This window comes from Mus caroli, unplaced genomic scaffold, assembly GCF_978045245.1.
Source record: "Mus caroli unplaced genomic scaffold, Mus_caroli_1 scaffold_16, whole genome shotgun sequence".
Lineage (NCBI taxonomy): Eukaryota > Metazoa > Chordata > Mammalia > Rodentia > Muridae > Mus > Mus caroli.
Window position 1 is genome coordinate 68,484,066 of NW_028227271.1, and position 26,699 is coordinate 68,510,764.

Sequence of the window (26,699 nt, forward strand, 5' to 3'; positions counted from 1 at the left end):
AGTATTGGTGCCAAATTCCAGCCTAAAGCCTGACTGATTATGGTCCAGGAAACGAGAGAGATCTTAGGAGAGGTTGTGGCTGGCTGCTTTCCATCTGCTCAGATAATTCTACCCAGATAGATAGTATGAGGGAGACAGGATCCCATATCAGGACAAATACCATGAAAGAAGGAATTGGGCAGTCCCTGTGGGGATGGAGAGGGGGTAGTTTTGTAATCTTGGTTGTCACTCTTCAATTCCCTGCAAGGACTACCTCCATCTCATGGAAAAACAATTTCTAAAGAAACTTTGAAACCATCACCAGGGAGGTACACAGGAAGGGAGCAGTTTCCCAGTAGGTGTATCTGCTTATTATAGGTTGGACTGACTGGGAAATCAGGGCCCACTTTGGACTCCTGAGCATCTATCTATTTTATGTAAATATTGCCAGGAGCCATTAGCTAGCACATCTAGTGTGCTGTCCCCTAAACCTAAGCTGTCCTCAGGAAGCACCCCTATTTACAGTACTAAGTCCTGTGTCATGCCCTTGTGGGAAAAGGAAAACAGTTGCTGAATGTAAAACAGGAGAGACATATTCACTGAAGTTTACCAACCCTTGAGCTGGTCTAGGTAAAGGAACAGGGAAGGGGAACAACAGCAAAACCCCACCTCTTTTGTCAGTCTGCAAGCATTCAGCCTTCTGCCCTTGGACTGACTCCCTCCCTACACCCCTTAGCTTCAGCAGCCTTCTCTATCCCAGCACTTGTAGCTACCCTGTGTTGCATAGTCCAAAGGCCTCATTTGAATAGCGGTCGTGAGAACACTCACCCTTAAGTCTATTCTACCACCATCTTATTCCTAGTTCCTCACCCCTATGACAAATGAGTCATATTTCACAGACTCTCAGCCTGAGGCTGGGAGTTCCTCTGACCATCTATTTGGTTTTTCTCTAAAGGGTTCAAAGTACTCCATTCTAATCTACCTCAACTCCTTTACAATCCTTCCTATCTCTCCTGGTCTCCCAGATGTCTAAGCGCCAGTGATAAGGCTACATCTCAACTTCCTAAAAGCTAGCCCCAGTCATCCTGTTTTTGGAACTGTACCTCCACATCACAGGCTACTCTTGGTTGCTTGAGCTGCACAGTGAGTAGGTTGTTTTGCTTGGTGTCCTGTGCACAATTGATCTCTGTGATGGGGAAGGCTTGTTGTTGTGTGTCTTCACTGATGCTTACGACGAAGAGTACTTCTGAGGTCAGCAGCAAGCACCCTTCATGCTCTTGGCCTGAACCCCTCACCAGAACCACATCCAAGGCCATGTGGACTTCTGGTCTACCCAAAGACTGAAGCATTTTCCTGTTTAAAAGGAAGAAGAGGTCAAGAGCAAGCCAGAAAGACAGTTAAAACAGCTTTCACTGTTTATCAATGATTGGCGTATTCCCTCCCCCCACCAAAAAAAAAACCCCAAAAAACCAGCCATTCCCCATGGGCAAAATAGACTGTTAACTTTAGCTTAGTATTTCTGTATTTGCTATAACTGGCTAAAAAAAAAATTGCCAATTTTCAAGTTGGTTCTGGTCAAGTTGATTCTTGCTTCTGGAGAGGAGATTTCCTATGCTTCATTTAGCTATATTCTTCCCATGAGAAATGATGCCCCCAGTTAGAACTCTGGCTACCAGGGGATCTTGATTCTTGCTGCAGGCCCAGATTTAAACAATGTGTATCCTTAAGACCAAGTAGAGGAGATGATTTTGTTTGGTCTTTGTTGCCCAAGCTGGTCTTGAACTGAAAATCTGCCTCTTAAGTGGTTCAACCACGACCAGCCCACAGAGCAGAGTTCTCTATCTAGGTTTAACCTGGAAAGAGCAGCCTTTCCCTGGAACTACTCAAGATACCAGTGTCAGAAACAGCTGGTCCTTTGGTCTCCCCTGGACACATGTCCAAAGCCAGGGTCTGTCAGCAAACAGTGTAATAATATAAACTGAGCAAGTGGCTGAAGGATTTTACCAGACATATTTGACGTGGCTGTTTGGAGCCTGGTCAGCATATAGATGTGTTGGTTGGCACCGTTGTTTGGGAAGCTGAGAAAGTCCAGCTCCATGTAAAATACCTGTGGTGAGAAGCAAACGAGGTTGACTACTTATTTTTTGGAAAACAGTTCTATGCTACAGCATGTTCTATCTATAAGGCATTACAGATTCAAAATGAGGCCAATCTTTGGACGTAAGTGTAAACAACTGAGTCGCTAGGCTAATCTTGCCTTAGATGTATTTAACACTTAGAGCAGCAGTTTTGACCCTTTCACAGAGATCGCCACTGGAAAATGCAGATCTTACAACTCAAAACAGTAGCAAAATTATAGTTATGAAGTAGCAATGAATATAATTTTACGGTTGGGGGTCAGCACAACAGGAGGAACTGTATTAAATGCAGGGTCACAGCGTTAAGAAGGTTGAGAACCACTGGTCATGAATAGTATCTTCCATGTCATTTAAAACTTAGGTGTTTAAAAAGTATTACTTGACTTTGCTGCTTAATACAATATTTCTATCTCTGACATGAGTGTCTAAAAAACAAAAAGCTAGCTACGTACAAAGGCACATGGTTTGCCTAGATATAGTATTTAAATTTAAATGACTTAATCCAGCTGTTAAACAAGATTCTGTATACATTTATGAGTGCTCTTGGGACCTCTAGTTTATTACATGCTTTCTCTGGTGCCAGTACCAAGTGAGGGCACCCAGCAGCAGCCACATAAGCCTCCAAAGAGACTCTCCAGAACCAAAGATGGTACAGCATGTGTGCTTTCTGAGGGCTTGTAAATGTTTATAAACGAGGCATAGTCATTAGGCTAAGAGTTAGTGGTTTGTAAAACCTTCAGTGTGGTAATAAAAGTTTTACAAGAGTGATGGAAACCAAAAAGGCCATGTGAAGCTTTGCTCTGAGACGCTCGTACATAAGGCTGAGTTCCTAAGCCCTGGGAACATGCTAAGAGACAATGGCATTTCTAAAACCCAAGCAACTTATGAAGTAGAGTTTTGCTTCATTTGAGTTTGCAACAAAAAGAACACTTTTTCTTAATAAGTAAGGGAGAGTTTAACTTTTCCACCTCTGAGATGTAGTCGTTTGTATTATCAGGTTCCCTGGGACTGAACCTGCCATCCACAGAAGATGGAAGTGGAGAGGTGAACAAAAGCATGGCTGTCAGTGTGATCTCTCAAAGGATGCCCTGATGAGGCTCTTGTCAGGGCTGAGGAGCACGATGCCTGCAATGATATGACCCGTTGATTGCCTGGCCAGATGTAGGGAATGTGCTCTCTGACAAGTGGGTGGCCCTTCCTGTGGTCTGAGATGTCAGCTAGCTCGCCTCTTGCCCGGATATATCAAGTTTTAAGTAGAAAGATAATTCTAATCACAAGTTTACTGCAAGGTACTTTAATGTGCTCTGCTGAGAGTGCAGAAAGAAAGCAAGGGAAGACACAAGTACATTTGGGGGGATGTCCTGACACTCTACAGCAAACCCCAGGTCTCCCAGCATCTGCTTGGGAAAAGGGATTTTAGCTGCACACTGTGCCTTTATGCCCATTGGTCAGAAGACTTAGAACTGGAAGATGCAGCTGATCCCAGATCAGCGTGCACACCTTCTCCTTCTCCACAGATGTTCTTCTGACTCAGGAATGGTCTGCCCGCCCCAACTTATCACAGAGAAGAGTAATCATCCTTTCCTGTTACCATGCTGTTTGGAATTTCTAACTTGTTATTTTTTATTAAAATCTATTAATTGCACTGTAAAAAATTGGCACAGACTATCTGAAATTACTCATCGATGTTACTGATTGGCAGTGTTCATACTCTGTAAGTAAACACTGTGATACAGAAAAGTGAGCTATTGTTTATTCATTTGCTGTCTCACCTTGTGCCCATGTGAAAGGCTAGATTCAGAGGACCCAAGTAGGAATGCACATTAATGAGTTGGCCTGATTGTTTATTTTTCTTAAACCTACTCACCATAGCCAGTCTGTGACACAAGTTCTGCAGCTCCCCCAATGGGTTTGGTGAATACCCCCATGATTCCTTTCCCCACGCCTGAGATGACACCTTTGGCCTTATGTCCTGCTGAAGCCTGGGTCTCAGATGTTTTCTGAAAGTTCTGCATTGGCTGATCAACTATCCCAGCAATTGCACCTGAAATAACAAAAGCGTTCAGTGAGGACAGAGCTTAGAGACTCTTAGTCTGGAGCTCAGTTTGCCCTAGAGTGAAATGACTCTCTACCCTCCTTAGACGGTCTTATTTACTTATAATCTAAGTACCCCGAGGGACAGTTATACCAGAGGGTTCCTCATAAACAATGCTCAGATTGGGTTTGGTTCACAAGCTAGGACCTAGAAGTTCGAAACTATTCCAGAGTGTTACCCGTGCACTTTTCTGCAGAAAGAAGGGCATAAGTTTGGGAGAAAGCATTGTCATGAGAGCCTGCAGAGCCTAATAAACTTGACTGTGTGGGGGTGTGGAGAAGGGTGCCTGTGGAGGTGCTGTCCTCTGTGCTTTCTGCCTTACTTCCTTGAGACAGGGAGTCCATAGCTTTTGAAGCTTGTGGTTTGGGCTAGGCTGGTTGGCCAATGAGTGCCCAGGATCTATCTGCTTGTCCCTCCCCTTTGTTGGGCTACAGTTAGTAGTTATGCCCTGCTGTCTTACAGGGCTACTGGGGATTTCAACTGAGGTCCTTAGGATTCCACAGCAGGCACTCCTATTCACTGACCTAGTTCTCTTCTCCCAACTTAAAACAATTATTTTCTAATAATTCAACATTATCACTGCTAATATTTAATAAAAGTAATTATTGACAGATTCTTTTTGTTATGGCTTGCCTATTACGTGTTTATGAACTGAGCATTGTACAAAGGCCTCCATCCATGTGAGGTCATTTAATCCCTATAATCCTATTAGTAAGGCCAAGAGGTTGAGGGATTTTCCCAAGGCCGCACAACTATTGAGTGGCTGGGCTGGGATATGAGTCCAAGGAGTTTGAGTTATTTGCTTATGCAGTTTATCAAACAGGTTTCTTGCTAATATTGAAAAAACAGTATTTCTGACTTGAATTGAGGTTTGGCTGTACTCTTGACTTCAGAGTAGCCAGTACACTACTGCCTGCCTCACACATTGCTGTGCCGATTTACCATTGGAGTGAACTGAAGGCAGGTTACAAATGAAAGGCACAGCCACCCATTCTCTAACTTCAGGGGTTATTGATAAGGTCAGGAAAGGGCTTGTGGGTCTTGACTTCACCACACAGCAGAGGGCTCCTCAACTCAGCAGAGATTGTATTTATAATTCCTGACAGCTCCTTGTTTTCAGACTGACCCTGGCAGGAATAATGCAAATGTACAACCCCTTGGTAGAGATTTTAGTGCATGTCAAATCCCATTATTCCAAATGGCACCAATTCAAAGTCTCTGGGGGTAAAAGGAGATTTCCAGGTCTCCATTAATGACCTGCTAATTTCAAGCAATACTTCATTGAGCAAAATACACTGAAACAAAAGACTAGTTCCTTCAGGTCATATCCAAGGGGATGGTTTTTCACAGGTTGCAGCCATTTGGTTTTTAACAGAGACATTTAAGTTTATGAATTGGCAGATTGGGAATTTTCCAGAGGTGACAGCCTAGAGTAACACTACCCCAGCCTAAAGAAATGATGGACTGAGGGAGACAACAGCTTCCAGTGGCCCAGTGTGTCTCTGCTCCTAAGAACAGTGTCACACAGAAGTGCTAGACAGCAGCCTAGGCAACTGGGCTGTCAGTGGTTGAGAAGATTCCTTCAGCTGAAGGATGGTGGGCTTGTCTGCTCTCCACCTGAACGAGCAGGCCCACGGCAACAAGACCTGGGGCTTGGAGTCTTTGTTTTCACAGTGGTTTGTGGAGTGCTTCTGAGTCATTACAGAGGCAAGGGTGGCTTTGACTTCCTGGTCCTTATGTCTTGCACCTAAGAGCTCGGGTAAATAATTGGAAGTATAGCAAATTGTTGCCAGTGTTTCTGGTGGGAAAGCCTTTTTCGAAGTGTGGCTTTCATGCTAGCTGCTATTGACTTGGGTTGGAGGTAGGTGTTTGCCTCATTTAGGATCTTCCTCCATTTCCCTATCATGTGTCAGACCTAACATATGCAAGGAATGTGCCCTTTATAGATGATAATACCCACATGGGGTGCTTGCTTCTGTCCCCTTTAGTGTAAAGAGGCACCTCAGTGAAACTCCCTTGATTTCTGCCTTCTTGTATTCACTGAAGGCTCCAATTGCAGTGGCTTTGATAGACGCACTACTGGGACAGCCAGAAAGGACTCACTCTAGACAAAGTGGTATATCCTGCCTGTTAGAGAAGGATTCGTCAGGTCATTTGCCCCCGGTCCAGTCCCAGACTGCAATGGTACCAGCCACCCTCAGACAGCTCACTGACCACCAGGTGCCATGGGCTCCTGCTTTGTACTAATAGTATTGAGAACAGAGGCTCTGAAGATGAACAGCAATCCCATCATCTGTAAATCTGGCTGGAGGGAGACAGCTTCTCAGGGCTTTAGGAGGCCAAGTCCCACAACTGTTAAATTACTTACTGTTATGCTCTCTACTCTAAGGCTTTGGGTAGTGGAAACCGATCTCAAGAACTGTCTGCTGGCAATGGGCCTGTGGAGTAGGTGGCCACACGGAGAGTGCTATATAATGTGATGAAGTGAGTGGAGGAGGCAGGAGGGTACTGTGGGCGGGGCATACAGTGTGGACTGAGCCAGGCCTGAGCAGGGCCTCACAGCGGTTTCCATCCTCTAAGCTCTAGGAGGCCTGTCCTGAAGAAACAAGGAACTACTGAGTGCTTTCTTCTCCTCTTCTGACTTGCCCTGGAATCAAGGGCACTTGCTACTAATCTATTTTGATGGCAGCTTATCACGTAATGCAGTCTTGTTGTTTTTGTTGCTGTTCACAGTAGTGGTATAGGTCTAAGCTAGGACACCATGCTGCTGGGGTATCTACAAGTGAGACCTGCACAGTGCTTGGGCCAGCTTTTCTTGTCAGAGCAGATAATCAAACCAGGAAGCAATTAAACTTGAATCTGTCAATCTGCAAGTCCCAAATAACTGAAAACCCAACTTCTGGTAGCAGGTTTGATGTCCAAGGGACTCCTCAAGGGTACCTCCTCTTTTGCTCTTGATCTAACTAGTATAGGCCTGTTCTTTGGGATTCTGAAAGCTCCAGCTCCTCCCCTTCCTCCTGGTGTGAAAAATAGAGGTGGACTCAGCACAAAAGCACCAGTTCAGCTGGGCAGCAGTTCCCTTGGTGGGTGGAAGAGCCAGGGCTTAGGGGACCGTAGCAGTACTGGGACATGGAGGTGGCCATCTTTTCCCAGGTAGGCACTAGGGAACAGAAGTGTGTGTGGCATTTAGGGAAGTGAGGTAGATCTGGCATGTGTAAGCAAAGCCTGTGCCAATTCTGCAGGCCCCACAGTTTCCAAACATAAATTAAAGTTCATGCAAAAGCCCTGGTGGCCTCATGGACTTGGAGCCACATGGCTTGAAGTAGCTACAGAAGTCTTTGGGCTTTCAAGTGCTTCATAACACTTGTGTCCCCAACAGGGCAAAAAGGGGGCGCATTTAGGGGAAATGCATTTCTCCTGCCCTTGGAACTCTCAGTTGTTTACTTTCCTGTTCTGATTGTTTCTAGGTGGGGAGCCCTAAGAGAAGGTGGTATAAAGGTTCTTGCTGGGTAGCCACTAAAATTTAACACCAATACTGTTAATATGGAGAATAAAAAAGGAGGTGAAAGTGTTTGGTCAACCAAAGACATGCTATAAATAAATTCTCATTAACAGAGTGCTTATCTAAAGAAAAATCTGAGCAGCTAGAACTGCAGTCCTCACTGTGGGCTTCAATTATTATATAACAACTTCAGTAAGGCACTGAGTTACATGTGGCAATTTTAAATACTTTCTGGGGACCAATTTGAAATGGTGACATTGAAACTTGCTTGTTTCTCTTCTTCCTGGCACGCATCTGGTATGCTGGGACCAGGCATTAGGACAGCTTGTATATTCTGTGACACAGACAGGCTCTTGAACCCTTGGAGGAAAGGAAGTCACTTTACCCCAGCTGGAGCCATTCATTGTAAACTCTGAAAAGTCCAGAAATGTCGGCAGCCCTGGAGGGAGTAGGTATTAGTCTGGATTGGGTCCCGGGGGCTCAAGATGGCTAGTATTAGGGCACCTGGGAGTAGGAGAGGCAGACAGCACATGAAACTATTGCTGTCCTCAGCCCAGTGGAGGTTAGCCAGTAAGACATCACGAAAGCTTTCTACCAGAGGAAGTTAGACAGTGGCCAGAGCTTTTCCTGGTGGGAAGAGTATGGAATCTTGGGGCCAAAAGGGAGTGAGGACAAGGATGGAGACAGCCTGTGGCAGTCAGCTCAGATCTCTTGGATAGGTTAAGAAAGCAATCATTTCCAAAGGAAAGGACATTTAAGGCAACAATTCTTAGCTTAAAATAATCCAAAGTCTCCAAATAACAAGCTTGTGGCCCCCAAGATAACTTTATTGTCACTACTTCTGGACAGAGTATCTTCATTGGACTAAACTTCCCCAAGAATGTGCCTGTGGTTGCTCAAATGCTACTCTTGAGTCAGGACAATGTTTAGTCTCTATGATTGCAGAATATAGCACTAATTCGTTTCGACTCTGTGTGTGCCCTGTGGCCCCTACCTGCTCATTGTTTCTAACAACTGTATTATCAGCTCCAGTATATAAACAAATCCAGGGGTAAAGAAGTTAAACACTTACCTAAGGTCACAAAGAAAGGACTTGGATAACCTAGCTTGGAGTCCAGGACCCTGAGGGACACAGTCTACCCACTGCCACACCATCCTCCCCAAAGCAAGCAAGGGGACTGCTGGTTTACCTACTGGCCCCACTTTCTACTCATTATCAAATGACATACCCCACACCACAAACTGTTAGTGCTTAACTAGTCTCTGGTAAGTCAACCTGCACTTGTAACATTGTACCACTTCCTTCCACAGCCTCAGCTGTGCTGCTGGTGAGGCACTGCACAGAGACCAGAACAAAGGGAAGAGGAAACCTTTCAGGCTCATCTCTTCCACTCTGGCCTCTACACCTCCACAGGCACTTTGATCTCTACACTGCATACTCCCTCAGATGCTAGAAAGGCAGGGTGCCAAGCAGTATAGTTTTAAATTCCTTTGAAAGCAAATAAATAAAAATACCCTTGAAAAATCCTACTCTGTAAATTTCTAGCTCTGAAGTTTTCTTTTTATAGATTTTCCCAAAGCAACTTATTTTCAAACACTTGATCCTTTGCAATACCCATGGAAATCTTCCCCTCTAACTATACCATCGGGCTGCTTGACAAACAATAATTGCTTGGAGATGGGCTGATCCGAAATAAATAAATCCAAGGGTGTGGGGGGAGGAAGCTGGCTCCTGACTACAGTTTACATAGCACGCGCACACTGCTCAAGTGCTGCTCAAACAAAAAGCAAGCAGCCATGGTAAGGGGAAGTAGATGCTTTCCCAAGGTTGCTGGTAACTCACTTCTAAAAGTGCTTAGGGGTGTCCTGTGCCTTTATCCTTTGCTTTGGAGATTGTATACCAAGACACATGTTAAGTAGGGAAGATGGAGCACAGGTATTGTGTCTGGTAATCTCCTCCCCAGGCAGTCCTGAGGTAGCCCTGCTAAGGAGCAGCACCACACTGTAGATCTGGTCCTGCCCTAGTGTTCCTCAGATGCACTGCAGACATCACAGCAAGGGACTGTTCCTTCATAGCTCAGTTCTATTTATGAAAGGTCAGGAACTTCACAACCACTCCCACGAGAAGCCACGTGGCCATCCCTGGAGCATCCAAAGCTGAATGCAGACAGGAGTGTCGAGTCTCTTACCAAGCAGGCTGATGCCCAGTCTGGACAGGCCCTGTCGCAGTCCTTCACCCAGGCTCTCAGGGAGCTGCCGCCGCCACTCCTCCTGCCGGTTGTAGTGCTCCTCATCCAGTGAGAGCCGGCCCATATTCCGAGCCAGGCTGGTGGCCAAGTTGGTGATGGACGTCAAGGCACCTGCGGGCACAAGAACATGGGCTGGTTCCCTTCAGGTGGCAGCCCTGGCCAGGTTTTGTAAGGTGGGATGAGAAGACATGCCAGCAGCACTTGAGTGTCTCCTTGACCTGCTGGGTGGGGAGCGATAGTTGACAGCCTTCCCTCCCCAGTCATTGGAAGCAAAAACCACAACCTTTGAGCAGGGGAGTGCTGGTGCTCTCCAGCGGGCAGAGCCATATCCTTATGTGGCTAAGACCTTTGCACCTTGCCAATAATTTCTCAAGACTTGGGGGAAAAGACTTTTGAAGTCCTCTATGGATCCAGTTTTAAGAGATTAAAGTCTGACCACTGACTCCATTCCTAGCCTGCCTGTGTTTCTGAGCTCATTTTACAGGTTATGTTTAAGGCTATATTCCTTAGTCCCAGGTAGATTGTCAAGAAATGTTTCCATTTTAGGACTTGTGAATTCAGTGTTCCCTCTTCCTCCTCTGGTCTCTTTTTTTGTTTGTTTGTTTTTTTGTTTGTTTTTCGAGAGAGACAGGGTTTCTCTGTATAGTCCTGGCTGTCCTGGAACTCACTTTGTAGACCAGGCTGGCCTTGAACTCAGAAATCCACCTGCTTCTGCCTCCCAAGTGCTGGGATTAAAGGCGTGCGCCACCACACCCGGCCCTGCTCTGGTCTCTTACACAAGCTTACATCAGCTTTGAACTTGTGATCTTCCTCAGCAAGCATGACCATACCTGGTCATGACTTCAGTCTTAATAAAGGGAGAAAGTAAACTTTATCACTTGGTATTCTGAGGGAAAAAAAACCCCTATTTGCTATAGAAGATTTATGAAGTTTTAGTAATCTGGACATTGACTGATAGAAAAGTCAACAAAGGAACCCAGGCAATGATTCTGTTTGATTTTCCCAAAAAAAGACAACTTCTCATGCTCCAACAGTCCCAACTGCTCCAGCAAGTACATATGGATCTCAGTGGCAAAACCAAGAGACACCAATAGGGAAAAAATGGCAGGTCCCACTTCTGAAGCTATCATTTTTACCTGTGGTCTGAACACATAAGACACCCAGACACACTCAGACATATGAACACACACAGAGACATGAACACATAGACACACATACTGACATGAATCACAGACACACACAGACATATAAACACAGAGACATATGAACACACAACACAGACAGACAGACAGACAGACAGACACATACAGACACCCCCCCTCAGATTTTGCTAAGATGGGAGAACAAATGTAAGAAGCAGTCAGGATGCTAAATAAGCTGAGCTACAGTTTAACAGGTGTTTGCTGTCCTATTGTAAAACAGAAACAACAGAACCTCAGAGGACCCATGGCAGACTGAGCAGCCCACCAGGCACACATCTGTGAGTTTCTAGTCCGCTCCCAGGCCTCCCGGGATCTGGGGCTGGGGGAGGCTCCCTTTCATTGTCCATGGAATTTGTTTTTATTACTCTGGCTGCTCTCTTGCCAACCCCACAGCAGGAGCCCCCACCCTCTCTATGGATCATGGAGTCTCATATTTCAAGCCTAAGTCTTCTTTTGAGGTCTTCTAGAGTCTTCCATAACCTGCCCACTCATAACAGAGTTATGGTATTGTCTACAGTAAAATGCCTTTTATGGGCAAGAAGGCCTTTGCCCTGTTTTCTCTGCCTCCCGCTGAGAAGAAAAGGGGACTCAGATGGCCCTTGTTAGTTCCCTGGTCACTGCCAACCTGACCAAAATATCGAGCAAACATTGGATGAAATGAAAACATTCTCCTGGTGGGAAGCAGTTTAGCCTCCATGCCTGATGACCTGTCTGGACCACAAGATGGCACTGTGGATGTAGGGAGTGGAAGTAAAGCTGGCCTAGCAGTCAGCTTCCCCACTACAATGAGTCCGTGTCCTTAGACAGCTATGACAACTGTATCTGCATTTTAGAAACATGATGAGGCAACTGGTGTGAGCATCCTGCTGCTTAGCAGAGGTCACAAACACTGTCAATATTTCTATATTTATTGTATAGAATAACAGTGGAGCCAGTTCGTGTTTTCTCAATGAGAACATTTCTGAAACATTTTTAAACACTACAGGCAAGCAGTGATTTGTTTAAAACATGAGCTTTGCTATCATCCCAGCATTTCACAGCAAGTTAACACAACAACAGAAGCTGCAGGCTGGGTGAGCAAACTGAAAAGCATGAACACTTGAAACACAAGACAAGGACCTATAAGGACCAGCACCCGCTACCTTTGGAAATGTGCTTGACGAATGATGTGGTCCCTCTGGAGACTCCGCTCACGAAGGCTCCTGGGCCTCGGGTCAGTCCCTCATATGGAAGCCTGAAGAAGTCTGAGATTCCATTCCCAATGCTTCTCACTAAGCTGGCGGGGCTGCCGAGGATTTCCAGAGACCCCACCACCCAGCCTGCAACACAAAGGGAAGGGGTTATTGAGACCTTGAGTTCAGCACTTTCAACATTCATGAAAAGTGGCCTATTTTCTCTAAAATTCCCTTTCCACACTAGAACGAAGGGTGTTCATATATAAGGGTGTTCACCCATAAGCTTCTTTGGAGCAAAATATGGGAAATAACTCATTCTCTGTGAATTCATAAATGGTGAACTTTCATACTTTATAAATCACAGTGATCCTCTGGCAGCCTTGCAAATGGCTTTAATATGACTTCTGTGCCCAAGCCTCCTGTCCTCCTGTAAAGGGAACCATGTGCAGAGAACACCTCCAACTCAGTCAGGCACTCTGGGCTGCAGGTGCTCACAGACTGAGATGTTTCTCCCAAGCTGCCAGGGCAGCAGCAGCAGCAGCAGGAGCTGCCTGGAGAAGCCAGATGCTAAAATAGGGTATTGCAAAAGGGATGCAAGCTTTGACAAGGATGGAGGGTTCTTTTTAATCTTTCACAATCCTATCAAGCTGAGTGCTTCTCTTAGAGTGGAGCTAGAGCCAAACAAATGTCTCCCCTTCAACCCTATTGGGCTGTGTAAACATCGGTGACAGGGACACACTGATTAGGTTAGCGAGAGGGAAGTGCTCCCCCACCCATGTCCCAGGAGCATGGCTTTGGGTCTGCTTTCCTATTTAAACTCAGGCTTGCCAGGAGCTGGCCTGCTCCAGTGGCTTGCTCACAGCCTTCTGCCTTTTCCCTTCCGCCTGGGGTGGGGACTGAGGGCTTGTAAGCACAGAGGACTCCAGGGGCAGGCAAAGACCAGGGGCAGGGAGAGATCTGAAAAAGCAACTTCCTTTAGGAATCTTCACAGCGAACCCAGTACTGTGGCCTTTTTATTGGGAAGGCTGTGAGGTGAGGCAAAGGATGGGAACTGTTCCCTCTCTCAATAGCAAGTCTCTGTGACAGAGATCCTCAGTTAAGTCACCAACCGAAGAGGGAGGCCAAGTCCCCAGGTCACTATCAAAGCAGAGAGCTTCCTAAAGTAGAGAGCAGAGGACTGGCATAAATGTTGAGCCCTTTTCTGGAGCATTAGGGTGACAACATGGCTGTCAGTCATTAGGACTGACAAATGAAGAGCCACGTGGGGCCAAGGCACTGCTCATGGAATCTCCCAAGCACAAGGCCAACAGTGCCCCCATCACCTGCAAGAGTGCCTGACCACTGAGCTGTTGGGGTCAGAGCTGTATGGATACAGGAGGTAGATGACAATCCCACTTGATGTGTGTCTACAGTATCGCTACTGCCAGGAGGCAGAGGACACTGAAGTGAGATTTCGTTAGTAAGACATTCACAGTCTCTGGCTGAAAAACTTAGGATTCGGGTTTCCAACCTAGGTTAGTTTACTTGATCCCTGCCCATCTCAATCAATCAATCAATCAATCAATCAATCAATCAATGGTCCCGTGGAATAAGTTATTCCTGAAAGGTACTCTGAGGAGGTAAAAAGGGAGATTCTTCTTAGAGGATCTCCCAGAATGATCCTAGGTTCCATCTGATGGCTGGTTTAGAGACCTTGGTTTCCCTGACACATGTGAAAGAGTCTCCTGTCAGGCTCCAATGAAGCTTCCTTCAGGTCTGGGAACACAGAGGGCATAAAGGGGAAGGCCCACATTGACTCTTAATCCCATCCGGCTGCTGAGAGTCCTTTCCTATTCTTCCTAACCATATGAAAGGTGTACCGCTGATCAGTAAATCTGTGATCAGTAAAGCCTGAAGCCACCAGAGGGCTGTTTGTGGATGGAGATTCCACTTGGTGGCATCCAAGCTAGACAAAAAGACAAAGTATACAAGGATACTCTTTACTATTTTCTCCAGAGGTGAGTGAAGTGGCCCTCAGCACCCAGCACGCATGGGGTCCAGACTCGCCATTGAGCTTTGGCCACCTGCACTGCACTGACATTGCCTGAGTGTGTCCTGCTGTATAGTGCACAGGCTGTGCCCAACATGCTGCTGAATTTAAAATGTTTACTACTACTACTATTACTACTATTACTACTACTAATTTATGTGGCTGTGGGTGTGCAAAGGTATACACTTGTGGAGGCTAGGGGACAACTTGTAAGTCCTCTCCTTCCACTCTTACCCACTCAACTGGACAGCAGCCATCTTGCTGGCCTATTCATTCTGCATATTTAAGAGATAAACGGCAAGAACACACATAATTCTTTTCTTCAGTATTTTCAGGCTACAAGTGGTTGGATCTGCAGATGTGAACCCATGGATGCAGAGGTCCATTTGCATATCTTTGGCTTAGTTGTTTGGGAATCTTGTGGGTGTTCTGAGTCTATGAGAATGGGAGCTGGAGGTAGGCAAGAACCTTGAGAAAAGGCAAGAACCTTGAGAAATTCTCAAGCCCACATTCCTCCCTTTGAATGGAGCTACTCATTTCTAGTTAGCAGTTATGGGTTTTTTAAAGCCTCTTCAAATGACTCCACAGACTTCCCCAGAAATGAGGTCATGGTGTGTTAAGTATCCCAGCCAGGAACCTTGAGTCCAGTGGGTAAATGCAGCCCTAAGTGAGATGGACACAACCCACTCCCTCCGGGCTAGCCCTCATCCGTTCTCTACAGGAATGCTAGTCCATTCTCTTTGGGCCTGCCAGCCACCCTCCCCATCGCCTTTCTATTTCTCAATGCTCCAATGACTTTTCTTTCAAGTAATATTCAGTTTTAGTGACAATGTTTTCAATCCAGCTTTGGTGTTAGAATTTCTTTCCTGCTGTATATTGAAAATGAGATAATCACAGGATTTCTAACTATAAGAAGGCCGGAGAGAATGTTCACATGAGATCCCTCAGCCCCAGTAAAACAAGGCAGTAGGTTTTGCACAAAGCCTATGGAGGCCATGGTTACCTGGCACAGGTGGAATCTGTCCTTTAGCTCAGCTTCCTAGCTTGGTGTCAGCTGTGACTGCAGGGAGTCCTCCTCCCCTTCTGACCTCTGACTAAAGAGCTGATATATGTCAGTGTACCAGAAGGGTAAGTGTCTGGGGTACTTTACATGTCTATTCAGTTTGAAATATTCCTGATTATTTTAAGTGACTCCTTGCCAAGGAGTCATTTAATTGCTTCACTATTGTGCAAACTTTCCAAACAACAGGCCATTTAAGGCTCTCAGCTGGAGGCTGTCCTTTTTTTCTATGGTGCAGCCAACCTGTTCCAGATCTCTATGTATTTCATTATGGAGATGGTTTAATCTGGCCCATGTAGCATGACTACTAGCCTCTTACTAATGGTAATATAGTCATTTGTTGCCACAGCCTGAATAGGCTATGGGAATTCATTCACCAAGAACAAGGTTATCACGTGCAGGAACTCATCCTTCAGGTTCTTTACTGGAGAAGGCTTAACAAAGCCAAGTGTGGATGCTGCTTTGACATAACTGTTAGCAACCTTGGGGAGCAGGCTATCATCCTCTATCTAAGACTGACCCTGAGTCAGGAACACATGCTCTAGAGATGATGACCGTCAAGTACCACAGGGAGCCCAATTTTCATGTTTGCACAGAATGCTCCCTATGGAAGATTCTGTACTCATATCAAATACTCCTTGTAGGCTCTTCCAGCCAGATGGGAAACAGAGGTCTTATTTCTCTCCTTGGTCCCTAGTATAAACCATCCCATAGCCTTTAAAATCCACTTTACAGCTGAAGATGCAGGCTCAAGGAGTTTGATATTCACCCAAGGTTTACACTGAACATTCATATCTAGATCCAGTTCTGTTAGATGTGTGGCCCCATCACCCAGCCCTACCTGCTTTCCCATGTGTTGTGTAACAGACAGCCCCCTGCCACAATGGACCACTTCTGTCCAGGTGCTAGCCTGTCAAAGACCCTTCCCTTACATCCTCACCTGCTCTGAAAAGAGCCCCAGCAGCATAGTGCATGGCCAGTGCGTGCACCAGCTGCCTTGCCGTGGTGAACACTGGTCCTCTTTCAAACACTGAGAAGGAGAGAGGGGTGTGGTCGGAGGCTATGTATAGCTTCAGGGAGGCATGGATGCTGATGAGCAGGTTCACTGGCTGGATGAGCAGCTTCCGCAACTTCACTGCGTTCACCAACGCCTTGGCGTGCTGTGTCACCTGCACAGGCAGCACTTGCTGCCCTGTGAACAGCTGTGCATGGTGACCAGACATCCTGCTGGGAGGAAGGTAGGTGTCAAACAAAGTTTTGATGTAGTATACAAAGGTGTCCTCCACATACAGCCGTGCTGGCTTCAGTTCAAAGGTGAACTCGCTGACATCGAGGAGGATATCCTTCCCCTCAGAGACAGTGAGGCAAAGTTTGAGGAAGCAATTCTCCTTGTATTCTTCCAAGGCTTTGCTGGAGACCAGAAGACTCTGCACCCTGGAATACTGAGCAGGGTCTGTTCTCTCGCCTTGGCAGACCAAGACAGCGAAATGGAAATTAGACTTGTTATAAAGCTGGTTGTCCAGCTGCAGGTCTCCGCAGTAGACTTCCACACTGTAAAGCTGGAAGAAGCTGGAGGGAGGCTCTTCCCCTGGGAGGACAGCAGGCACAGGAGACACATGGAGGAAAACATTGTCCAGGGTGAGCCTCAGCAGTTCCGATGGTGCCTGGTGTGTGAGGTCGTCAGACACTGCCAGGCTCAATTGGGTGATGAACATTCTGAAAGTGACCATCCTCTCCAGAGCTCTAGAGAAAGGGCAAAGCTTGTTAGTGTCTCTGGTTTCTTTCTTATTTCTGTTTTAGGATAGAATCTCATAACAAGGAAGAACTCAACACGTCTGGACAGAGCTAGCTACACTTGGTGATTATTGGGAAATATTCCTACTGGGACTACTACAAGCACTTGTCATGTTTCTTTATGTGTTTTCTCTTACCAACACCAGATTTTTTTTTTCTCCAAACTCTTCATTTTATACACTAATTATCTATTATGATGATCATGGCAAAAAGAGAAATAACACTCCTTATATTAAAAAAGATGAGCTGAGCAGAAAAAGAGAGATCCACATGTACCTATCAGCCCTGCACATGGCATGTACCTATATGTACCTATCAGACTTGCACACAGCAAGTACCTATCTGCACTGCACACGGCATGTACCTATCTGCACTGCACACAAGCATGCTCTGCTCTCCTTGTTCCCACTTGTAGAGCTGAAGAGCTCCTGGCCAGGTCAATGTCCTCTTTGGGGCACTTCACCCTCTCCAATAGCCATTACTCTAGCGTGTCACGTTACCTTCCTCTACAATAGTGTCAGTGCACGAGCAAGCAATTATTTCTCCTCTGAGTGAACAAAACTCTATTATAACATCACTTCCTTTCTACCTACTTTCCATTTCTCTGATCCTCTTTAGTAAAAACTCAAAAGCATTTCCACAAACATTTTCTCTGATTTTTTCCTTTCTTTTCTCTCTGAAACTTGCTGCAAGCTGGCTTATGCTCCCCAGTCTGACGAAACCGCCTCTATGAAGGTCACTAGTGTTAAAATGAAAGCTGACTTTTGGCTCAGCACTGCGCTATCTGCCTGTTAGTAGCCCCTCTTCCAGGACACACATCTTTGCTTTGGGCCCACACGGCCCTTGGCTCTGCTCCATCTGCCCCAGGCCTTAGCACTGGCTGGGTGCTAGGTCTGGAAAGCACTCTCTCCTGTAGATGAGGTTCTTAGCTGCCTGCTGTTTGCAAGTTTAAATGCCACTCTCTTGAAAAGGTTTCCCTCAAACTAACTTTTCAACAATCACACTCTCCCTGTCAACTCACACGTCTCTAATGGCTGTTTTTCAGCCCTGTAGAGCACTGATCTTCTACTATGCCCATGGAGTTTCTGTGATCCAGCCTCTCCCATTCTGTGCTTGTGAGAATGGAACCTTTCCCTCACTGTTTCCCTATTCCTAGATAAGACTTGACATCCAGCAAGCACTTGAATGCATGACCCAGGGAAGTGCAAGGCAAGCAGGTATGAGTAGACACTGTGCTGGTCTTACTTTACCTTAAATTGTGTGCACTGTGGCTGCTCTCATTAAGACTCATGCCTTAGGTGACACTTCTGAAATACTTGTGTAAGCTTGAGATTTTGTGCTATATAATTTAAATTTTACTCTACAATTTTGTAATACTGTTGTTCTTTCTTTTTTCTTTCCTTTTACAAACACTTTTGGACTACGTAAGAATTCCTATCTAATATTATTTGAAGTATTATAAAAAATTAGCAGAGTCCAAACTAATGAATTTTTAGTCAAATATAGATACAAGGAATTTATTCTTAAAAGTCCTAAATAAATGCATAAAAATTGGTTCTATTATTTTTATTGTAACTTAATTTTGTGATTATAAAATACATAACTCTATTACAGAAACTTACTATACAGAAATTATTAAACACTGAAAAACCCACAGTTTGATTTTTTTCTTTCCTTTCCACTATTGTCTATTTACACAGATGGAACATACATGTCTTTATATATTCAGCATCGTAATAGGCTTGCTTTACTTTCTATTAGATCACATGCTTTTAGTCCACTGCAACCAATACCTATATCCTGTGATATATTTGATTTGTACGCTTACTATCACATCACTATAACTAACAATGAAGTAAATACCTCTGTATATATCCTTGCCTACTGTTTTCATGATTTTTTTGAACTTTATTTTTTGGTTGTTGTTGTTGTCTTTTTTTTTTTTTCCCCCAAGACAGGGTTTCTCTGTGTAGCCCTGGTTGTCCTGTTCTAGAACTCATTCTGTAGACCAGGCTGGCCTCGAACTCAGAAATCCGCCTGCCTCTGCCTCCCAAGTGCTGGCATTAAAGGCGTGTGCCACCACCGCCCGGTTCTGATTTTCTGAACTCTTAAAACTTTTCAAAGTGGAATTCGAACCCGGTGTTCTCAACCTTCCTAACACTGCAACTCTTTAATACAGATCCTCACACTTAGTGACCTCTGACCATAAAATTATTTTCATTGCTACCTCTTAACTGTAATATTGCTACTGTTATGAATTGTAATATGTTTTCCAATGGTCTTAGGTGGCTCCTGTGAAAGGGTCATTCGACCCCCAAAAGGGTCATGACGCACTGATTGAGAACCATTGAGAACCAAAGGAGTTTGAATTCATTCTTAATATGCAGATATGTGGTACTAAGAGTGCTCAAGAAAATGGTATCAATTACATGTCTATTACAACTGTATATGATGAAATGCTACTCTTAATTTGGTAGGTACTATCTTACTTATGTTTCTATCTTTGAATATTTCTATTTCCTCTTCCTATTGTTTTCCATTCATGTCCTTTATCCTCATTTTCTATTTTAGGAGGAGAGGATATCTTTACATTATTTCTAGTGAATTATATGATTAATTTAAGTTAAGGATATTAATTATTTTCATGGCTTATATCTTTTTTTATTTAGTTTTGGGGGGGTGAATACTTATGTCATGGTTCATGTGTGCAGGTTAGAGAACGACTTGTGAGAACTGGTTTTCTCTTTCTACCGTGTGAGCCATAGGCACGGAACTCAGACCAGACATGGTGGAATAAACTTCTTCCTAGAAGACATCCCTTTCTCATCTAACTTTCTGAGAAAGGGTTTCTCTCTCAACTGTAGCTTTGCATTGGGTTGGCCTGGCTGGACAGTGAGCCCCCAGGGTCTGTGCATCTCCAGTCTTTCAGACTATGTCTCCAGGCCCATGATGCTCCCTGGCTTTCCCTTGGATGCCAACCCCTGTCTGCATTCTCACACAGCTGGCACTTTACCCACTTCACCATCTCCCCAGCCTCCTTGATGACAGATGTGTATCAAAGGCTCTAGGAGAGGCCGGGCGTGGTGGCGCACGCCTTTAATCCCAGCACTCGGGAGGCAGAGGCAGGCGGATTTCTGAGTTCGAGGCCAGCCTGGTCTACAAAGTGAGTGCCAGGACAGCCTGGGCTACACAGAGAAACCCTGTCTCGAAAAACAAAAAAACAAAACAACAAAAAAAAACAAGGCTCTAGGAGGTATGTTTATATTTACTGTTTGGTCTAACTGCAAAGTCTAGTTATTTACAAAGTTGTTTTTTAGATTTAGAGATACTAGCTTGCACTTTACACTAGTAATAATGGAATTATTTAGAAGAGCATGTCTTAGCTTGAAAATCAGTTTGCTGAACTTATTTTTCAGTTATGCTGAACTGGGAGACCCAAGAAAAATGCTTTATTATTATTAGTAGTAGTAGTATTTATCTATATATGCTGGAGGCATAATTTAATAGCTAGATCTTTACTTATGGATCACATGATAATTAACCAAAACCTTTAGTATGTGTGTGGAGACAACAAGAATGATAAGTTGTAGATTTATCATTTTATGATGTGATAAGAATGACAAATAAGCTGGGCGTGGTGGTGCACGCCTTTAATCCCAGCACTCGGGAGGCAGAGGCAGGCGGATTTCTGAGTTCGAGGCCAGCCTGGTCTACAAAGTGAGTTCCAGGACAGCCAGGGCTACACAGAGAAACCCTGTCTCGAAAAATCAAAACAACAACAACAACAACAAAAAAACAACAACAAAAAGAATGACAAATAATAGGTTTACAATATTATAAAGAAAGCATACTGTACTGCTGCTAGAAAAACCAACCCACCTGCTGGTGCTGGTAAATATGGGTCCTGCTTTTCCTTCCGGGGCTAGAATGATAAAGACTGTGCCACACTGTTGGGCGATGTCCACATACACATAGCCAAAGCCAGTGAGGAATACAACCTGCCAAAAGAATGTTCCGAATATGATTAATAAGAAATAAGAACACTGTTGAAATGGGTGACTTAAAGTATCTCCAGTTCTGATTCAACATGCAAACACTTTCTAACCATGTGTACAAGCTATTTGGTTGACTTGAAAAAAAATCAAATCCAGATTTTTCAATATCCAGGCTGTAAGGTTCATGGAAACAATGATGGATGGTGGGGCGTGAGTGTCTTCATTCTCTGGTTTTTAGAATTGGCACTAGCCCCGTGTGGGCTGGAGGCCAGCTATGGGGCCAGCTTCCTGTGTGCATATGAATGCTATGGAAACCCTTATAACTCAGGACTGTAAATGCAATGTGCAAACCTTTTCAGGTGCTTGCATTTTGACTTACTACCCATCCCATAGGCTGAACATTAAAAAAAAAGACCAAAATCAAAACTAAAACTAAAACCAAAAAACTCTCACCAAATCTAGCAATAAACCCCAAGTTCCCTCATATGACCAAAGATTTCAGTAAGTTCATTTGCTTAGTCTCAAAGTTAACTTTTCAGTCATGAGAAAGCTAATGAATAAAAGAGCCTCTGCTATCTCAGGAGCCAGGTGCCAGCCCAGCAGAACAGATGTCCTTCTGCATTAAATACCAGTGTTGCCTAAGTGGATAAATATGTGAAACAGATCAGAACTATGTGAAAAACAACTGCAAGAACATCATGTTCACAGCTAAGGTTACCTGAGGGAAGAGGCAAGAGCCTTCTTGTGCTTGAACACTGGGTTTCATGATCTGCAGTATTAGATAGGTCCAAGTCTGGACCTATCATTATGGTTAAGACAGTGATAAAAGAGCAAAGACTGACAGTCCCTAGATGAAGAAACAAAGCTAGACATTTGCCTGACAAGCAGTGAATGTGTTTTCACAGCACACAAAGGCACCGTGGATTGTTTACACAGACTCATGGGAAAGACTCATAGATTCACACATGGAAGCAATGTCAAGGTCCCTGGGCCTCTTTTACTGTGGCTCCTTCTGCAGAAATCCTGATTGTCACAAGTTTCCAGGGCACTTGGATGTCATCCTACTTCTTCTTTCTCCCCATTGTGCCCAACTGTGATGAGGGCCTCTGCCCTGCTAATGTTAAAGTCTCGACCCTCACCTACATTCACCTCCACTCCTGGGCTCTCTGTACCTAGTATATGCCCCAACTCAACTCAAAACACACATATGCATCTTTAACACAGTTGAAGGACACTTTATTCTACGAAGTTGTTACGTGTTTCTATTCCCCCCTTAGCTCTGCATTCTAAAGGCAGTTAAACACAAAGCCCACTATTTATTAACTATTTACAGATCTGACTCCATCACTGGAGTCTAAACTTTTTGAGAACAAGAAAAAGCCAATTTGCTGTGCTTGACTTCTATATAGCTAAGTATCCCCAACTGTTTTCTAAAAAATATTTCAAAGGACTCTGTATCCTGATTTTTCTCTAATTGTTCTAAGAATTAATTTGATTATCATAAAAATTAAAATGTCTTAAAATCTAAAACTAAATGACTTATCAGAGAAACATTCCCTGTTATAAAAGCCACCACTTGGCTGGCCAGATGGCTCAGCAAGTAAAGGTGCTTGCTATCATGGCCAATGAACTGAGTTTGATCTCTGAGATCTACATGACAAAAGGAGAGAATCTATTTGAAAATATAAGAAAATCTACTAGAGAATCTATATATAAAGAATCTAAGCTGCCTTATGTCACTGACCTCAGCTCCCATGTGTACATACACTAAATAAAGATAATTTAAAAGAAAATCAAAGGCATTCTTTGTATGAAAGCTTTTCTCCTATTTAAATATTCAGCCACCCTTTGTAGGACAGTTTTCGACTACCTTGGTGTAACCCTTTAAAGCGTCCTGTCAGTCTTGTCCTTGACTTGACCTATGATCCAGTTTTAGCAGAGATGTCATGCCTTAAGGAAAGAAAGTGAATCATCAGAACAGGGAACTAGTTAGTGTTCAGCTCATCCTTGAAGTAATTTCCAGGGAACAGGAAATGAAGATGTTTAAATAGTCTAAGGTAATACAGACAAGGCTGCCTGATGGACTCTACTAAGTCCTCAAGGGACTTTTGATAGCAAGAAAATTAACCTAAACTTTCAAGGTATTTCTGACTAAATGTCTGGACTTTTTTTTTTTTGTCTATGGCCCCTTCCTCAATACTGAGAAAAAAAAAAAGAAAAGAAAAGAAAAGAAAAGAAAGAAAAAGAAACATTCTGACCCTTCTGACCCAGAGCACTTATTTCTCCTTGTCTCTTTCTGTAGTCAGAGAAACAAACCACAACTTTGTACAGTGCAGAGGACTGAGAAGTAATTAGCTACTTGTAGTGATTTGAATAAGAATCGCTTCCCTAGACTTTAAAATTGAATCCTTGGCCCCCAGTTGATGAAACCGTTTATGAAGGATTAGGAGGTGTGCCCTTGGAGGAGATGTGTCACTGGAGGTGAGCTCTGAGGTTTCAAGAGACTTGGCTGGTTCTAGTATTTTTTTCTTTGTCCCCTACTTGCAGATCAAGATGTGAACTCTTGATGTTCTTGCCACCATGTCTGTGCTATGCCACCATGTCTGTGCTATGTCACCATGTCTGTGCTATGTCACCATGTCTGTGCTATGTCACCATGTCTGTGCTATGCCACCATGCCTTTGCTATGGCACCATGCTGTGCTATGCCACCATGTCTGTGCTATGTCACCATGTCTGTGCTATGCCACCATGCCTTTGCTATGGCACCATGCTGTGCTATGCCACCATGTCTGTGCTATGTCACCATGTCTGTGCTATGCCACCATGCCTTTGCTATGGCACCATGCTGTGCTATGGTATGGTATGGTATGGTACACTATGCTATGCTATGCTGTGCTGTGCTGTGCTGTGCTGTGCTGTGCTGTGCTGTGACTCTAACTCTCTAACTATGAGACCAATTAAGTGCTTTCTTTATAAGCTGTTTTGGTCATGGTGTGTTGTCATAGCAAAAGAACAACACTAAGACAATTCCCAAGAGAGTTGTCTGCCTCTGATCGCACCACCATTAAATCACTTCATCCAGTCTTTGACAAGACCATAGAGAACCTATTAAGAGTCAATCACCAGAGAAGATAAATGCCTCTCTGCTCCCTTGCCACACAGACTGTTAGAGGGTTTCTGCTACAGATCAGTACTTGCTCCTATCGACCATAGAGAACCTATTAAGAGTCAATCACCAGAGAGGATAAAATCATATCCTTCAATTGCTCACAAAAAGTATAGTGCTAAGTATAGTGTGTAAATAGTAAGACAAGTGAACAGCTCTGAAAAAGGTATGTGATATCTCCGTCCACATGTACTATCCAGCTAGGCATGCATGTGCACACCATGGAATCAGAGTGTTGTGTCCACTTTCCTTTGCACTTTTGACCAGCACATCCAGGACACAGGACAGGCAGACAATGTAAATAGCTAAACAGCTATTTGAAAAACAGCTCTGTGGAAGATTTCTGGTACCCTGTGTCTAGCTCCCCACAGCACAGAGCAGGATTTACACCCACCCTTGCAGGTCATATCAGAAGCTTTGGCTAATAGGCTGAAGGTAAAATAGACATACTGGTACTGCTGAGCTAAAGCACAGGAGGCAGAGCCTCTCTCCTCCCTTGCCACACAGACTGTTAGAGGGTTTCTGCTACAGATCAGTACTTGCTCCTATCGCCCACTGCCTGAAACTGGAAATACAGTTTTACTGGAACAGAGCTCTCTCTCTAATAATGGAGTTAAGTTGCACCAGAGATAATATGGGCCTACAGCCTAAACTCATGGACTCTTGTTATAGTTGTGATATACCTTATGTCTAGGTATCCATGATCTTTTGCAACTTTCCTAGATTGATATCAAGCTATGATTCTTTCTTTAGTTAACAGAAGTTTGGAAATGCTGTGCACTGACTTCTTGCTGCACACAGAACTCCTGGTTTGGTTCACACAGTAAAGGCCACACAGTGAGAAAGCTGTTCAGATCACCCATACTGAAGTAGGTTATTCCTCCACACAGAAAAAGCACCCATGAGAACATGTTATACAATCATGAGAACCTGTTCATCATGGCTATAAGCCAAGGTCTTCAGATAGTCTGTCTCAATGGAACACATACAAGGTGATGGAGCCTCTACTGATCTGGGCCCCCTAATGATAAGCACAGGGCATGTAGTATGAACTTGGCACAATCTTGCTGCTTCGACTATAGGTCAGGCAGTTAAAGTGGACAGTGAAAGCTACAAAAATGGGGTTACCATGGAAGTGTCAAAGCATTTTGTCAAACTATGGCCAGAAAGTACTCAGGAGGGTAGAAGATGAAGAGCTTGCAAACACAGGATTGCTGGCCATTGCTGGCTGTGTCTAGTAATGAATGAGAAACAACTGATCTGGGCATTCTGCACCTTGCAAATCAAAGTGCTCTGTAGGACATAGATGGCCCCAGCATCTGCATTCCCTTTAGGTTGACTGCTGAAATCATGACTGTGTTTCTCATGTGACCAAGAAAGCCCTCTCAGTTCTTCTGGCATGAGCAGTTACAGTAAAGAAATCACCTTGGCCATCAATCCTTCAGTTCATTCTGTTTCCTACATATGGAATAAAACAGTTCTACACACCCACTGCTTTAGTTAGGGTTTTACTGCTGTGAACAGACATGACCAAGGCAAGTCTTATAAAGGACAACATTTGAGGCTGGCTTACAGGTTCAGAGGTTCAGTCTATTATCAAGGCAGGAGAATGGCAGCATCCAGGCAGGCATGGTGCAGGAGGAACTGAGGGTTCTACATCTTCATCTGAAGGCTGCTAGTGGAAGACTAGCTTCCAGGCAGCTAGGATGTGGTCTTAAAGCCCATGCTTACAGTGATACGCCTACTCCAACAAGGTCACACCTACTCCAAATAGTGCCACTCTCTGGGCCAAACATATACAAACCATCACACCCACTAAACCACAATTGAGCTTTACTGTTTCTGAGTAATGATGCATATTATGCTGGGATTGATGGCTACTCATGACCCAGAAAGAAAGGTCTCACCAGACAATGGATTTGCTAGTACCTCGATTTTTAGACTTCCCGACTCCAGAACATGAGAAATAAATGTCTGCTACTTATGAGCTTCCCAGTCTACAGTACTTGTTATAGTAGTGCACATAGACTAATGTTAAAAACCCCAACAGCACGAGACAGTCTAATAGCCTCTGATCAAAGGTGGGTAAACAGTTTGATAATACAGTATATAGGTAGCAGAATTACAGATTAAAACTTTCTAACGTTGCCGTGATTAAGAATTCAACAATGCTACACTTTCAGTACAGAAGGACTTAGGAATAATGCAAGCAAAGAAACGGGCTTTTTAAAGGATGAGGGTTACAGTTACTGTCTGGTGGGTGGGACTTGAGTAAGTAAGAAGTCAACTGAGCTTTGGAGAAATTACAATAGC

The 26,699-nt window shown here is 44.3% G+C and overlaps 1 protein-coding gene across 2 annotated transcripts in view; it reads right to left on the reverse strand.

Moving 5' to 3' along the window:
- Window positions 1-26,699, reverse strand: part of Vps13b (vacuolar protein sorting 13 homolog B) — a 553,787-nt gene that overhangs the window by 3,811 nt on the left and 523,277 nt on the right. For both annotated transcript variants that reach the window (XM_029469591.2, XM_021183993.3), the window contains exons 55-61: window positions 21,103-21,221; window positions 16,370-17,172; window positions 12,308-12,484; window positions 9,904-10,074; window positions 3,985-4,161; window positions 1,984-2,086; window positions 1,083-1,332 (exon numbers count right to left, since the gene is read on the reverse strand). In XM_029469591.2, the coding sequence (XP_029325451.1) occupies window positions 1,083-1,332; window positions 1,984-2,086; window positions 3,985-4,161; window positions 9,904-10,074; window positions 12,308-12,484; window positions 16,370-17,172; window positions 21,103-21,221 (1,800 nt within the window). The remainder of the gene's footprint in view (window positions 1-1,082; window positions 1,333-1,983; window positions 2,087-3,984; window positions 4,162-9,903; window positions 10,075-12,307; window positions 12,485-16,369; window positions 17,173-21,102; window positions 21,222-26,699) is intronic.